Source organism: Haliotis rufescens, unplaced genomic scaffold (assembly GCF_023055435.1).
Source record: "Haliotis rufescens isolate VD_foot unplaced genomic scaffold, xgHalRufe1.0.p SCAF_7, whole genome shotgun sequence".
NCBI classification, from domain to species: Eukaryota; Metazoa; Mollusca; class Gastropoda; order Lepetellida; family Haliotidae; genus Haliotis; species Haliotis rufescens.
In genome coordinates, this window is record NW_025964361.1 from 25,874,089 (window position 1) to 25,891,386 (window position 17,298).

At 42.5% G+C, this 17,298-nt stretch overlaps 1 protein-coding gene across 1 annotated transcript in view; it reads left to right on the forward strand.

Moving 5' to 3' along the window:
• Positions 1-17,298, forward strand: part of LOC124137492 (arginine--tRNA ligase, cytoplasmic-like) — a 142,694-nt gene extending 125,396 nt beyond the window's left edge. The window contains exons 11-15 of the mRNA XM_046503821.2: positions 5,583-5,688; positions 10,057-10,170; positions 10,758-10,816; positions 12,352-12,599; positions 16,546-17,298. Of these exons, the coding sequence (XP_046359777.2) occupies positions 5,583-5,688; positions 10,057-10,170; positions 10,758-10,816; positions 12,352-12,599; positions 16,546-16,655 (637 nt within the window). The 3' untranslated portion in view covers positions 16,656-17,298. The remainder of the gene's footprint in view (positions 1-5,582; positions 5,689-10,056; positions 10,171-10,757; positions 10,817-12,351; positions 12,600-16,545) is intronic.

The window sequence follows — 17,298 nt, forward strand, 5'->3', positions numbered from 1 at the left end:
GGTCTGGAAGTTGGTTGGTTCTGTTATCCCAAAACATCTTCGTCAGATCCAGACTGGAAATGGCGCCATTATTTCATCAGGTCTCTTTCCGATCTTTTTCTGGAATATGGTGCTATTGTTTCATCAAGTCTTCTTCAGAACTTTGCTAGAAGATGGCGCTATTGTTTCATCAAGTCTTCTTCAGAACTTTGCTGGAAGATGGCGCTATTGTTTCATCAAGTCTTCTTCAGAACTTTGCTGGAAGATGGCGCTATTGTTTCATCAAGTCTTCTTCAGGTCTTTGCTGGAAGATGGTACTATTGTTTCATCAAGTCTTCTTCAGGTCTTTGCTGGAAGATGGCGCTATTGTTTCATCAAGTCTTCTTCAGGTCTTTGCTGGAAGATGGCGCTATTGTTTCATCAAGTCTTCTTCAGAACTTTGCTGGAAGATGGCGCTATTGTTTCATCAAGTCTTCTTCAGATCTTTGCTGGAAGATGGCGCTATTGTTTCATCAAGTCTTCTTCAGGTCTTTGCTGGAAGATGGCGCTATTGTTTCATCAAGTCTTCTTCAGGTCTTTGCTGGAAGATGGCGCTATTGTTTCATCAAGTCTTCTTCAGGTCTTTGCTGGAAGATGGCGCTATTGTTTCATCAAGTCTTCTTCAGATCTTTGCTGGAAGATGGCGCTATTGTTTCATCAAGTCTTCTTCAGAACTTTGCTAGAAGATGGCGCTATTGTTTCATCAAGTCTTCTTCAGAACTTTGCTGGAAGATGGCGCTATTGTTTCATCAAGTCTTCTTTAGATCTTTGCTGGAAGATGGCGCTATTGTTTCATCAAGTCTTCTTCAGATCTTTGCTGGAAGATGGCGCTATTGTTTCATCAAGTCTTCTTTAGATCTTTGCTGGAATATGGCGCTATTGTTTCATCAAGTCTTCTTTAGATCTTTGCTGGAAGATGGTACTATTGTTTCATCAAGTCTTCTTCAGATCTTTGCTGGAAGATGGCGCTATTGTTTCATCAAGTCTTCTTCAGAACTTTGCTGGAAGATGGCGCTATTGTTTCATCAAGTCTTCTTTAGATCTTTGCTGGAAGATGGTACTATTGTTTCATCAAGTCTTCTTCAGAACTTTGCTGGAAGATGGTACTATTGTTTCATCAAGTCTTCTTCAGATCTTTGCTGGAAGATGGCGCTATTGTTTCATCAAGTCTTCTTCAGAACTTTGCTGGAAGATGGTACTATTGTTTCATCAAGTCTTCTTCAGATCTTTGCTGGAAGATGGCGCTATTGTTTCATCAAGTCTTCTTCAGGTCTTTGCTGGAAGATGGCGCTATTGTTTCATCAAGTCTTCTTCAGGTCTTTGCTGGAAGATGGCGCTATTGTTTCATCAAGTCTTCTTCAGGTCTAGGCTAGAAGATGGCGCTATTGTTTCATCAAGTCTTCTTCAGGTCTTTGCTGGAAGATGGCGCTATTGTTTCATCAAGTCTTCTTCAGGTCTAGGCTAGAAGATGGTACTATTGTTTCATCAAGTCTTCTTCAGATCTTTGCTGGAAGATGGCGCTATTGTTTCATCAAGTCTTCTTTAGATCTTTGCTGGAATATGGCGCTATTGTTTCATCAAGTCTTCTTTAGATCTTTGCTGGAAGATGGTACTATTGTTTCATCAAGTCTTCTTCAGATCTTTGCTGGAAGATGGCGCTATTGTTTCATCAAGTCTTCTTCAGGTCTTTGCTGGAAGATGGCGCTATTGTTTCATCAAGTCTTCTTCAGAACTTTGCTGGAAGATGGCGCTATTGTTTCATCAAGTCTTCTTCAGGTCTTTGCTGGAAGATGGCGCTATTGTTTCATCAAGTCTTCTTCAGGTCTAGGCTAGAAGATGGCGCTATTGTTTCATCAAGTCTTCTTCAGGTCTTTGCTGGAAGATGGCGCTATTGTTTCATCAAGTCTTCTTCAGGTCTAGGCTAGAAGATGGCGCTATTGTTTCATCAAGTCTTCTTCAGGTCTTTGCTGGAAGATGGCGCTATTGTTTCATCAAGTCTTCTTCAGAACTTTGCTGGAAGATGGCGCTATTGTTTCATCAAGTCTTCTTTAGATCTTTGCTGGAAGATGGTACTATTGTTTCATCAAGTCTTCTTCAGATCTTTGCTGGAAGATGGCGCTATTGTTTCATCAAGTCTTCTTCAGGTCTTTGCTGGAAGATGGCGCTATTGTTTCATCAAGTCTTCTTCAGAACTTTGCTGGAAGATGGCGCTATTGTTTCATCAAGTCTTCTTCAGGTCTTTGCTGGAAGATGGCGCTATTGTTTCATCAAGTCTTCTTCAGGTCTAGGCTAGAAGATGGCGCTATTGTTTCATCAAGTCTTCTTCAGGTCTTTGCTGGAAGATGGCGCTATTGTTTCATCAAGTCTTCTTCAGGTCTAGGCTAGAAGATGGTACTATTGTTTCATCAAGTCTTCTTTAGATCTTTGCTGGAAGATGGCGCTATTGTTTCATCAAGTCTTCTTCAGGTCTTTGCTGGAAGATGGCGCTATTGTTTCATCAAGTCTTCTTCAGATCTTTGCTGGAAGATGGCGCTATTGTTTCATCAAGTCTTCTTCAGGTCTTTGCTGGAAGATGGCGCTATTGTTTCATCAAGTCTTCTTCAGGTCTTTGCTGGAAGATGGCGCTATTGTTTCATCAAGTCTTCTTCAGGTCTTTGCTGGAAGATGGCGCTATTGTTTCATCAAGTCTTCTTCAGATCGTTGCTGGAATATGGTGCTATTGTTTCATCAAGTCTTCTTCAGATCTTTGCTGGAAGATGGTGCTATTGTTTCATCAAGTCTTCTTCAGGTCTAGGCTGAAAGATGGCGCCATTATTTCATGAGATCTTCTTTAGGTCTGAGCCGAAAGATGGCACTATTATTTGATGAGAACTTCTTGTGATCTGGGCTGGAAGATGGTTCTATCAATTGATGAAATCATCATGAACCCGGATTGGGACAAGTTGGTGACACTGACATCGTATCAAGGGACAACATACAAGAGAATATGATATTTCCTAATTTGTGCAATGACTTGTTTGCCCCTCTCTCGACCATGCTGGTTGTGCATATGCACACATTTCCGCTACTTCTTATTTACCAGTCCTCAAATGAAGTGTCACCTCAGTCGGTGACAAACACAGGCTTGAAGCCAGAATAATTTTATTTATTTCCTGCTGTCTTAGATCGTAAGCTCTGTTTTTATCTCTGTGCTTTTGATGTTGTACTAAAGCCTCTTTCAGCTTAACTGTAGAGGGCTCAGGTGTTTGCACATGTGTATTGAAATTCTCACACAACTTTGTACAGATTGCTTTGATGAATACTTTCCTGAAACTTTTACCCAGAGAAACAGTCTGGATAGTGAATCTGTTAACTACAAAACCTTTAAAGCAAATTTTAGGCATTTCCTGTGCAGGTCTTGAAGTCGAGCTGTTCAAATTATTTAAATGATATACGACAGTAGTTTCTGGGAAGTGTAACTTGTTTATTTGCAAAAAGATCCATCACAGTCAGATTGAAAGTAAGAAATTGGTCGGCCATGTTCTTCCCTTCAGCACTGCTTGGTCGTCCCACATGTTAATCCCAGCTCACATCAATAACTAAATCCCTCTGTTCCCAGAGTCATCATCATTTAGTTAAGTTCAAGTGTCCAGCCTCCTCAAGGGATTAGCTAAATGTGAGGAGATTGTGCCCCCGGCGGCCATGATCAGTGGAGAAAATGTTGGATGTGTGTCTTTGTGCACTAACTTATACCAACAGGGCTTGACAAATCCACTCGTCGCTTGTATTGACGAGTGGAAGCATGTGCTAAGTGAGAAAGGGGTGAAGAAACACTTGTCCTACCAGGCCAATACATATTTCAGTCGTAGCAATTCATCTCATCAAATTTAATAAAATACCGTATTTTCTTGAGTATTGTGCGCAATTATGTATAATGCGCTCCCGCTCTGGGTAGTTCAGTATTTAGACCAAAAAAGTTGACTATTATTCACAGAATAAAATTACATTGTATCCCTTCAGCGAATTCAGGTAAACGAACAGGTGATAACAAACTTGGTCAATTCAAATTCAAAATTTGAGATTAAACATCACGAGATATTATAATTTCCCATTCAAATTGTATTTCCTGTTCTGCTGGATTAAGAGTCAGATTACAGTGTATTTTGTCTCCGAAACTAATCCGGAAGCATCAATCAGCTGTAGACACAATTTCTCCCAATTCGGTTAAATGTGACCCAATAATATATCTTCTAAGAATTTTGATGCAATGATTGAAAGAATTATATCTGAAACTATTATTTTATCAGGAATAATATTTTCCAATATCGTTTTATTTTAGTTTCAGCTTTACTATATATATTTAAAATAATAATAACCATAAGCGAAGCACTTTTGTACAGCTGATCACTGTTGCCGGATGTTTTTTTAAGTATTGAACAATTTGACTGGTCACCGTTGAGGCTGGCAGTCGTGAAAACTTTATGTTGACATATTATAGTCAAACTACAACAAATATTACTTTAATGAGTCAAAGTATGACATTTATTATATATATATACTTTATTTGTCAGAGAATGGATATATATATATATCCAATCTCCTTGACACAAACTTTATTTATCAGAGAATGGATATATATATATATCCAAGGCGTCAATAGCGGTATTCTGACTGATTGCTGTAAATAACAGTAAGTTGTGCAATCTAGTGATCACTTCACATTTATGAATGAAATTTTGAATAAAAGTATTGAAACAGGCTACAAACATATGTCCAGATATACAATGAACACTTTTTGTTACCAGACAGTGTAATATGACATAATATTTTTGTGTACTTCAGTACAGATTTTTGTTGACATGGTATTTCTGATGTTACGTGCTCCTGGTAATGTGATTGTGTTGGGGACAAAAAACATACGCACAACTCTTTTGACATCTGTTGTTTTTTTTTAAAAAGGTATGCAAGATAGTTTTTGACCTAAAATATGTTCTTTCTCTTTCACTTTCTTAATGATAACAATATACATATCAATCACAAATAGACGGCATACTTGGCGACTGTCTTTTAGAGAAATAGGGGGCACAGGTGGCCAAATCGTCTATGGCGCCATGATTCGCTGTGCAGAGTTGTGTCCCTTGGCCATGCCAGAAACCTATGATTGCTGGTTCGCCCCAATTATGTTCCTAGGTTTGTCAGCACCATACCCGTGCTCGTGGGTTTCACCGAAGTGGTAGATGTCGGAGACATGCATCACTTCAGGCTTTCCTCCCACATTAAGCTGACACGCCGTGATATAACTGGAATACTGTTAAAAGCGGCGTTAAACCCAACTCACTCACTCACTAACACAGACTTATGACAGTTGTAGCGCTAAGCTGTTTCATACAATACCACCCAGGACTTTGTCTGTGTGCACTAAGATATACCAACAAGCTCAGGACTTTGTTTCTACTGGAAAGGAACAAGGGTCTCTGCTGGACAGGTCCCTTGCATGCCATGCTTGTCATGAGAAATCCCCATGGAGGGGATCAGATGGCCGTTTCTTGTGGCCTGTTCCTGAAGCCATGTTGTTTGTGTTGCAGGAAGAAGTTCAAGACTCGGTCGGGGCAGTCAATAAGACTCGTGGAACTCCTGGACGAGGGGCTGAAACGAGCAGAGGCTAAACTGAAGGAGAAGGAACGAGAAAAGGTTTGTGCACCACTATTGTGCCCTGTAAAGGTTCCAGGCTACAATTGGTCTTCAGCAAGTCATTGCTTGGAACAAGACTAACAGGAATGGGTGGTCAGGCTCATGTAGTGTGGCTCTCTGTCACCAGTTTGTTTGTTTGTTGTTTAACGCCACACACAGCAATATTCCAGCTATATGACGGTGGTCTGTAAATAATCGAGTCTGGACCAAACAACCCCAGTGATTGACATCATGAGTATCGATCCACACAATTGGGACATGATGAGCCTGACCACCTGATCCCGTTAGTCACCTCTTACGACAAGCATAGTCACCTTTTATGGCAAGAATTGGTTGCTGAAGACCTATTCTACCCCGAATCTTCACAGGTCTCTGTCACTAGTGTGTTAAAGGCATCATCATTGATGTTGTGTGGATTTTTCCCTGTCCCTTGTGTCAGTATTCCTTCTGTTGTCTTTGTTCCTGTATTACTTTAATTTCATAAAATGTGTTGACGCCTCACTCACTCAAGATCACTCAGTCACTCAGGATCACTCACTCTCAAGGTTCACTCACTCAGGCTACCTCACTCTTTCAGGATCACTCACTCTCAGGATTACTCACCCATTTGGGATCACTCACTCAGGCTCTCTCACTCACTCAGGCTCCCTCACTCACTCAGGATCACTCACTCTCAGGATTACTCACCCACTTGGGATCACTCACTCGGGCTCCCTCACTCACTCAGGATCACTCACTCACTCAGGCTCCCTCACTCACTCAGGCTACCTCACTCTTTCAGGATCACTCACTCTCAGGATTACTCACCCATTTGGGATCACTCACTCAGGCTCTCTCACTCACTCAGGCTCCCTCACTCACTCAGGATCACTCACTCTCAGGATTACTCACCCACTTGGGATCACTCACTCAGGCTCCCTCACTCACTCAGGATCACTCACTCACTCAGGCTCCCTCACTCACTCAGGCTACCTCACTCTTTCAGGATCACTCACTCTCAGGATTACTCACCCATTTGGGATCACTCACACAGGCTCCCTCACTCACTCAGGATCACTCACTCACTCAGGATCACTCACTCTCAGGATTACTCACCAAGGCTCCCTCACTCACTCAGGATCACTCACTCTCAGGATTACTCATCCACTTGGGATCACTCACTCAGGCTCCCTCACTCACTCAGGCTCCTTCACTCACTCAGGCTCCCTCACTCACTCAGGATCACTCCCTCACTCACTCAGGATCACTCACTCACTCACTCAGGATCACTCACTCAGGTCACTCACTCACTCAGGATCACTCCCTCACTCACTCAGGCTACCTCACTCTTTCAGGATACCTCACTCACCCAGGATCTTTTTTATCTTCAATAGAGAACAACGTGATTAGGCCCTAAAAACAAAGTATCTCGCTTGACATGGTTCTGTAACAGGGTAACTATGAGTTTTCTTTGTATCATTCATTGAATCGATTCCTGACTCTGTCCATGAAGGCTGTGACACACTAAACGATCATATGTTTGGACATTTGGCCGACTGAAGAGTTCTTTTTCTGTTGCCCAGCAACCCAATAATGAGTGGTAGTGTGACTGATTTTGATAGATTAAGGTATCTGTGAGCTAATTGGCATTGAGAGTTGGGCAACCCTGAAGGAGAGGTACCTCACAGTCAGTGGGAGATGGACAAGAACTCAGCCTAGACATTCGAGGATGATGCATCTCTGCTGCTGCCAAAAGTTATGCTTTTCACGTTGATTGAATAATTCCTTTGTCAACACCATTCGTTGTGATTGGGCAGAACGAGACAGATATTGCAGCTGTTGTATTTGTGTGGTTACATTAGGCTTCACTTAGAAGATTTTTCTCGCTGAGAGTTGATGGATGTCATCTTTTTTTTGAAAGCTTGGTCAGGGTTGTCGGTAGTATATAGGAGCATTTAATTTGGTCAGGATTGTCGGTAGCATACAGTAGAATTTAGTTTGGTCAGGATTGTTGGTAGCATACAGGAATATTTACTTTGGTCAGGATTGTTGGTAGCATACAGGAACATTTACTTTGGTCAGGATTGTCGGTAGCATACAGAAATATTTACTTTGGTCAGGATTGTTGGTAGCATACAGGAGCATTTAGTTTGGTCAGGATTGTTGGTAGCATACAGAAACATTTACTTTGGTCAGGATTGTCGGTAGCATACAGAAATATTTACTTTGGTCAGGATTGTTGGTAGCATACAGGAGCATTTAATTTGGTCAGGATTGTCGGTTGAATATAGGAACATTTAGTTTGGTCAGGATTGTCAGTAGCATACAGGAGCATTTACTTTGGTCAGGATTGTCGGTTGAATATAGGAACATTTAGTTTGGTCAGGATTGTCAGTAGCATTCAAGAGCATTTACTTTGGTCAGGATTGTCGGTAGCATACAGAAATATTTACTTTGGTCAGGATTGTTGGTAGCATACAGGAGCATTTAGTTTGGTCAGGATTGTTGGTAGCATACAGAAACATTTACTTTGGTCAGGATTGTCAGTAGCATTCAAGAGCATTTAATTTGGTCAGGATTGTCGGTAACATGATTGTCAGTAGCATACAGGAGCATTTACTTTGGTCAGGATTGTCGGTTGAATATAGGAACATTTAGTTTAGTCAGGATTGTTGGTAGCATACAGGAACATTTAGTTTGGTCAGGATTGTTGGTAGCATACAGGAACATTTAGTTTGGTCAGGATTGTTGGTAGCATACAGAAACATTTACTTTGGTCAGGATTGTCAGTAGCATTCAAGAGCATTTAATTTGGTCAGGATTGTCGGTAACATGATTGTCAGTAGCATACAGGAGCATTTACTTTGGTCAGGATTGTCGGTTGAATATAGGAACATTTAGTTTAGTCAGGATTGTAGGTTGAATATAGGAACATTTAGTTTGGTCAGGATTGTTGGTAGCATACAGGAACATTTAGTTTGGTCAGGATTGTTGGTAGCATACAGGAACATTTAGTTTGGTCAGGATTGTTGGTAGCATACAGAAACATTTAGTTTGGTCTGTTGGTTTGAATGCATTTGCCTTTTTCAGGATTTGTAGGGAGACTGGTTTGACAGCTATTTGAGTTATTGAATAGATGTTGATTCCAGTAATTGCGGTAGTGTGCTAAATATAGCTTGTATTTTTAGGTGTGAACTTTATCTGAGCTTGTTATAGATCCCTTGGACCAAAAGGTGGTGTTGACAATTGTCTGGCATAATGTGTTATTTCCCGTTCCCTGTAAAGTCAACAAGTCTCTCCACTCAACCTGGAGCTCCTTCTTGTCTGACATTAACAACCCAGCATGATGCAGTCCCTGTAATGTAATGACAGTTAAGCTCTCCATTCTGGTGTTTAGGTGAGGTGTTTTCCTATACCCTGTAAGTGGTGTTGTTAACTTTTCACCTAGTCAGAGCTGAAGATCAGTTTAAAGTTTACATTTTGTTGGGTGTAGAATGGCCATGGTCGACACAGTAGTACATGTATTGGGAACAATGGATGAAATTGTTGTGTCTTTGATCTTTCGAAGTTGTTTGAAGAGCGAGAATGGTCCACAGCCGGGGGCCCTTTTCCAGCCTGTTATCAGGTGGTGTGTCTGTGCACGTTCGTGATGGACACCTGTTGTCCAGTTTACAAGATGTGTGTTATAATCGGGTGTTTGGTGTGTGTAGGTATGTGATGGACACCTGTTGTCCGGTTTAATAGGTGTGTGTTGTAATCAGGTGCTATGCTGTGCAGGTTCATGATGGACACCTGTTGTCCAGTTTACAAGGTGTGTGTTATAATCGGGTGTTTGGTGTGTCTAAGGTATGTGATGGACACCTGTTGTCCAGTTAACAAGGTATGTGTAGTTATAAGGTGGTGTGTCTGTACAGGTTCATAATTGACACCTGTTGTCCAGTTTACAAGTTGTATGTAGTAATTAGGTGCTATGTCTGTGCAGGTCCGTGATGGACACAGGTTGTCCAGTTTACAAGGTGTGTGTTGTAATCAGGTGCTATGTCTGTGCAGGTCCGTGATGGACACGTGTTGTCCAGTTTACAAGATGGTGTTGTAATCAGGTGCTATGTCTGTGCAGGTCCGTGATGGACACCTGTTGTCCAGTTTACAAGGTGTGTGTTGTAATGAGGTGTTATGTCTATGCAGGTATATGATGGACACCTGTTGTCCAGTTTACAAGGTGTGTGTTAAAATCAGGTGTTATGTCTGTGCAGGTCCATGATGGACACCTGTTGTCCAGTTTACAAGGTGTGAGTTGTAATCAGATGTTATGTATTTGCAGGTGTGTGATGGACACCTGTTTTCCAGTTTACAAGGTGTGTGTTGTAGTCAGGTGTTATGTCTGTGCAGGTTCTGACCCGCGAGGAGCTGAAGAAGGCCCAGGAGGCTGTAGCATATGGCTGCATCAAGTACTCCGATCTCTCCCACAACCGCACACACGACTATGTCTTCTCCTTTGACAAGGTAATTTATAACTCGCTCATCGGTGATACCACTGTCTGATGACAATAAGCTGGTGTTACACAGTGTTTAATACCAAAGCAGATGCTTATGGACTACAGGAACAAGTTCCACTAACAAATATTAAAAGCTCCCTTGGCTAGTTAAACGACATTGCATGTGGAGATGATAAATTACAGAGGTGAGCTTGTGCACATGCGACAACCACAATTGTGACCTTGACATTTGCAAACTAGGGCTGGGATGAGTCCAAACGTATTACCGGGTACCTAACCCCCTATTGCCCGACCCTACCTGGGTGACCAATGTTGGTCTTGAGTAAGGTACTAAATGACCAATTGTGAATTGTTTAACCGGAGCCGTGGTAAAAACTACTTAGATACAAGCATAATACGATCTGATCATGCATACACTGAAGTTGACAGGAGCTTTATCTTTGCTCAAACATATAAAAGTCAGAAGGAATGCGTGTATAGCCGCGTGCGGTATTTGTATGTCCAGCGGCTGGGCTGTGAGTCAAAACATGAAGCAGTTGAGACTATTGCAGACATATGAAAAAATGAATAAGTAATTTTATGTCCTTATTTCAGATGTTGGATGATCGAGGTAACACAGCCGCCTACCTACTATACGCCAACACTCGTATCAGGTAACTACAATCGTTATCAGCCCCGGATACGGGTGCCGAAAAGTCTTATTGCCACTTCTTACTCTGGAGAGTTGTGTCCCCTAGCTGTGACAGGATCTGCTGGTTGTGGGTTCATGCAACAGATTCAACCCTATTGTTATCCTTGCTTTGTCCACACCATGCTCGTGTGTGTTTTATGGACATGGTAAACATCCATCACTATGTATCAAATATATATCATCACAAGTCATTTAAGTTTACAACTCTGAGGCCTTCATATCAAAAGACACAAGGTTGAATTCTGTCTGTCCTCCGAAATCAATCTTCCAAGTTTTGCCATTTGTAGACAATGCTAAACTGAAATACTACTGCAAACTGTTATTGGGGTACGGGTGGCCCAGTCATCTCAGGCGCTGAAATTCACTGTGCAGAGTTGCGTCCCTTGGGCATGCCAGAACCTGTGATTGTGGGTTCAAATCCTATTTCATACTGATTATATTTCTAGGTTTGTTAGCACCATACCCATGCTCATGGGTTTCACCGAAGTGGTAAACGTCTGAGACCTTCATCACTTTCCTCCCACATCAAGCCTGACATGCCATGATATAACTAAAAATACTGTTCAAAGCGGCACTAAACCTTACTCAAGGTTAAACCCAAGCCCACGCCGATGAAGATTCTGATATGAAACAGAAAATGGCAGAATTCTGTCTCATATATTTTATTCAGAACATGCCTGTTTGGGGATCAGTGGTGTTGTGTGTGTAAACTGTTGACATGCAAATCACAATATTGGCGAGAGAATCCAAACTTGCACAACAATAATTGCTAGCAGGCATGCTTTAAATAGATGTACAATTTCAGAACTGAAACAAAATACCCCCTGTTGGTATTCCTTCTCATTCAGTTGTCAGTGTGGAATAGATTGAAGGGAGTTAGGTTCATTGAAGTCTTAGGCAGTTTGGTTTTTGCTTTAAAACATTGCAACATTTCCTTTAGGTGCATTCCAGAAACCTATGATTGGGGGTTCAGGTTCCCAGATTTGCCCTGTGATGTTTCAAGGTTTGTCAGCACCACAACATCATCATCCTGCATCACAGACACAGCCTGATATCACTGAACATTGTCAAAGGGAATTATACCAAACTCCCTCCCTAAAGAAGCCTCAAGTCTGTGAAGTCTTTCAAAGGAATTTAGTTTGGTTTTATGCTGCTTTTAGCAATATTCCAGCAATATCATGGCAGGGGACACACATGGGCTTCACACATTGTACGCATGTCGGGAATCGAACCCGGGTCTTCGGCGTGACGAGCGAACGCTTTAACCACTAGGCTACCCGACTGCCCCGGCATTTTAGAAGTGGTGCACATAAGGAAGAGAAGTTTTGGAAGTCAACATCTTTATTATGTGTTCCTCATAATGAAGAAGTTGACATCCATAAATTCTCTTTCTCAAGTCTGTTATTTGCAGAATCAGAAAATATGTCCTGTAGTTTTAATTTTGCAGTAAAATCCCTCTGTGACTGCTAAGTGTCAACTCTTTGTTTGTCTGGTTAGGTCAATTGCCCGTCTAGCCAAAGTGTCTACAGATGATCTGAAGAAGGCAGCAAAGACCACCCAGATTGACTTGAGCCATGAGAAGGAGTGGAAGTTGGCCAAATGTTTGCTACGCTTCCCCGAGATCATCTGTAAAATCCTGGATGATCTTTACCTTCACACCCTGTGCGACTACCTGTACGAGATCTCCACGACCTTCACGGAGTTCTATGACAACTGCTACTGCATCGAGAAGGACAAGCAGACAGGTGATGTTCAGACCATGGATTCCTTATTTGTGTTCACACAATGACTCCGGACACTGTAGATAGGAAGATGCTGTAAAATCCCTTTGACACGTTCTATACCTTCAAGGATTGCTCCCCTTGCTTGCCATCACATTTGACCAACTCACGCGACAAAATACGCTGCCCCCATGGAGATTCCATGTTTGAACAGGTCCCCAGTAACCTATGCTTGTTGTAAGTGGAGACTTAATGAATGAGTTGGTCAGACTCGATGACGTGGTTTATGGCATGTCATAGTAGCTCACAATGTTTATCAGAGTCACGCTCTTTTCTCACCCCTCACTCACTATTAATAAAGAAATTCCCATACTTAATTTCTAAAATTACCTTAATCACTCTCTGGAACCGCCTCACTCACTCTCTGAAATCCCTCTTACTCTCTGGATCTCCTCTCACTAACACTCTGAAACCCTCTCACTTACTCTGAAACCCCCTCATTCACTCTGAAACCCCCTCACTCACTCTGAAACCCCCTCACTCCCTATGAAACCCTCTCACTCACTCTGAAGCCCCCTCACTCACTCTGAAACCCTCTCACTCACTCTGAAACCCCCTCTCTCACTCTGAAACCACCTCACCCACTCACTCTGAAACCCTCTCACTCACTCTGAACTCTCACTCACTCTGAAACCCCCTTACTCACTCTGAAACCCCCTCACTCACTCAGAAACCCCCGCACTCACTCTGAAACCCTCTCACTCACTCTGAGACCCCCTCACACACTCTGAAACCCTGGCACTCACTCTGAAACCCTCTCACTCACTCTGAAACCCCCTCACTCACTCTGAAACTCTCACTCACTCTGAAACCCCCTGTCACTCACTCTGAAACCCCCTCACTCACTCTGAAACCCCCTCACTCACTCTGAAACCCCCGCACTCACTCTGAAACCACCTCACTCACCTCACCTCAAATACGCTGCCCCCATGGAGATTCCATGTTTGAACAGGTCCCCAGTAACCTATGCTTGTTGTAAGTGGAGACTTAATGAATGAGTTGGTCAGACTCGATGACGTGGTTTATGGCATGTCATAGTAGCTCACAATGTTTATCAGAGTCACGCTCTTTTCTCACCCCTCACTCACTATTAATAAAGAAATTCCCATACTTAATTTCTAAAATTACCTTAATCACTCTCTGGAACCGCCTCACTCACTCTCTGAAATCCCTCTTACTCTCTGGATCTCCTCTCACTAACACTCTGAAACCCTCTCACTTACTCTGAAACCCCCTCATTCACTCTGAAACCCCCTCACTCACTCTGAAACCCCCTCACTCTGAAACCCCCTCACTCATTCTGAAGCCCCCTCACTCCCTATGAAACCCTCTCACTCACTCTGAAGCCCCCTCACTCACTCTGAAACCCTCTCACTCACTCTGAAACCCTCTCACTCACTCTGAAACCCCCTCTCTCACTCTGAAACCACCTCACCCACTCACTCTGAAACCCTCTCACTCACTCTGAACTCTCACTCACTCTGAAACCCCCTTACTCACTCTGAAACCCCCTCACTCACTCAGAAACCCCCGCACTCACTCTGAAACCCTCTCACTCACTCTGAGACCCCCTCACACACTCTGAAACCCTGGCACTCACTCTGAAACCCTCTCACTCACTCTGAAACCCCCTCACTCACTCTGAAACTCTCACTCACTCTGAAACCCCCTGTCACTCACTCTGAAACCCCCTCACTCACTCTGAAACCCCCTCACTCACTCTGAAACCCCTGCACTCACTCTAAAACCACCTCACTCACTCTGAAACTATCACTCTGAAACCCCCTCACTCACTCTGAAACTCTCACTCACTCTGAAACTACCTCACTCACTCTGAAACCCCTGCACTCACTCTGAAACTCTCACTCACTCTGAAACTACCTCATTCACTCTGAAACCACTGCACTCACTCTGAAACCCCGGCACTCACTCTGAAACCCTCTCACTCACTCTGAAACCCCCTCACTCACTCTGAAACTCTCACTCTCTCAGAAACCCCCAGTCACTCACCCTGAAACAACCCTCACTCACTCTCTGGGTGTACAATGCATGTAAACTGGCTGTCTTGCACACATAAACTCCCTTCTGCGACTATCTCAGATGGGACTTTAATAGACAACCAGCTTTGAAATCGAATTTGTTTTTATTGATTGAGGAGACATTTATGTAAGGAAGCACCAGAGTAACTCTGTGACAAGCATGTTTTTCTTCTCACACTTTATCACAGAATATAAATGAGGCAGTTTTTTCACAATCATGTTTAATGTGTTGCGAGCCATGTCATTGTGTGGGAAGGTTGACATGCAGAGATTTGACTCGCCCGATAAACGTAGATAAATGCTCTGAAACCTAAGAAAAACAACAGGAGTGGATGATAGTTTCTCATTTACAAACATGGTCACAGGGAATGACAAATGTAACTCAAGTGCAAAATGTCGTTCGGAACATTAAACATTCCCAGTGTAGGTTTCAGATTACAAGTCTGACAGAGCAAGGTCCCAAACACTGTGAGTGATAGTTATAGAAATACATTGAAATGGAAATTAGTGGGAGTTTTTAGGTTTAGGATGTCGGTCTCATGTTTTGCAATATATCTTGTTAACTGATTTGAGAATTAGGGATTCCAGATCACTGGAATATAGTGTAGCTATCAGTGCATCTCCCTGGCATATATTTTAGCTATCAGTGCATCTCTCTGGCATATAGTGTAGCTATCAGTGCATCTCCCTGGTATATAGTGTAGCTATCATTCTGCCTCCCAGGTATAGTGTAGCTATCAGTGCATCTCTCTGGCATATAGTGTAGCTATCAGTGCATCTCCCTGGCATATAGTGTAGCTATCAGTGCATCTCCCTGGCATATAGTGTAGCTATCAGTGCACCTCTCCAGCATGAAGTATAGCTATCAGTGCATCTCTCTGGCATATAGTGTAGCTATCAGTGCATCTCCCTGGTATATAATGTAGCTATCAGTGCATCTCCCTGGTATAAAGTGTAGCTATCAGTGCATCTCTCTGGCATATAGTGTAGCTATCAGTGCATCTCCCTGGCATATAGTGTAGCTATCATTCTGCCTCCCAGGTATATATCAGTCCCCCTCTCCAGCATATTGTGTAGCTATCAGTCTGCCACACTGGCATATAGTGTGGCTATCAGTGCATCTCCCTGGCATATAGTGTAGCTATCAGTGCATCTCCCTGGCATATAGTGTAGCTATCAATGCATCTCCCTTGTATATAATGTAGCTATCAGTGCATCTACCTGGTATATAGTGTAGCTATCAGTGCATCTCCCTGGTATATAGTGTAGCTATCAGTGCATCTCTCTGGTATAAAGTGTAGCTATCAGTGCATCTACCTGGCATATACTGTAGCTATCAGTGCATCTGCCTGGTATATAATGTAGCTATCAGTGCATCTACCTGGTATATAGTGTAGCTATCAGTGCATCTGCCTGGTATAAAGTGTAGCTATCAGTGCATCTACCTGGCATATAGTGTAGCTATCATTCTTCCTCCCAGGTATAGTGTAGCTATTAGTGCCTCTCTCTGGCAGATAGTGTAGCTATCAGTGCATCTCCCTGGTATAAAGTGTAGCTATCAGTGCATCTCCCTGGTATAAAGTGTAGCCATCATTGCATCTCTCTGGCATATAATGTAGCTATCAGTTCATCTCTCCAGCATATAGTGTAGCTATCAGTGAATGTCCCTGGCATATAGTGTAGCTATCAGTGCATCTCTCTGGCATATACTGTTGCTGTCAGTGCATCTCTGCAGCATATAGTGTATTTACCATTGAATGTCCCTGGCATATGCTGTAGCTATCACTGCATCTCCCTGGCATTTGATGTGTTGATCAGTGCTATTTATTCAAGGGAGATAACTATTGATAACGTATGTCTGTGTGTTTCAGGTGAAGTGAAGAAGATCAACATGAGTCGTCTCCTGCTGTGTGAAGCCACAACTAACATCATCAGCGCCATCTTCCACATCCTGGCCATTAATCCTCTGGAGAAGATGTAGAGAGGATGACCAAGTGGACACCAGTCATAACTATGCTGACATTCTATCTCAAGTTATCTCCCCCTAACCCTTACCTCAGAACCTTCAGCAGTCAGTCAGTAAAGTACCAACTTGTGGTCCGGGTTTGAATCCTGAATTATTCAGAGTATTGCACACTCTATACTCAATCTGTCGTTTACCCTATTGTTAAACAGACTTGCTCAACAAATATTTTTTGTTGTAAATGGAAATTGCATTATTCTTTAGGAATGTGGTATCAAATGTTTTTACAAGCTACCCAGATTTGTCTTACAGATTTTGCGCTGTTTTGTTTTTTACAAGTCAAGCAGGTTGAATCAATCCATATAGATACCAACTGCAGCAGCCGTTTGACACTGACAAAGTAGACACAATTTATGGATAACAACTTCTTTAATACTGTAAAAGGCGACGTTTCGGTATAGATCCTTATACCATTGTCAAGCAAGACTGGATGACGCTGGATGAAGACTGTTGGCCTGCTGAATGTCTGTTATCTGAACATCCAGCTAGTGTGGTTCAATATGAGTTGAATCTCAGACAATGGTGTCATGTGTTGATTTGTATACTTGCAGTATACTTTCTTGTTAGGAAACAATTGTGAATAAACTGCTCTTACATTATA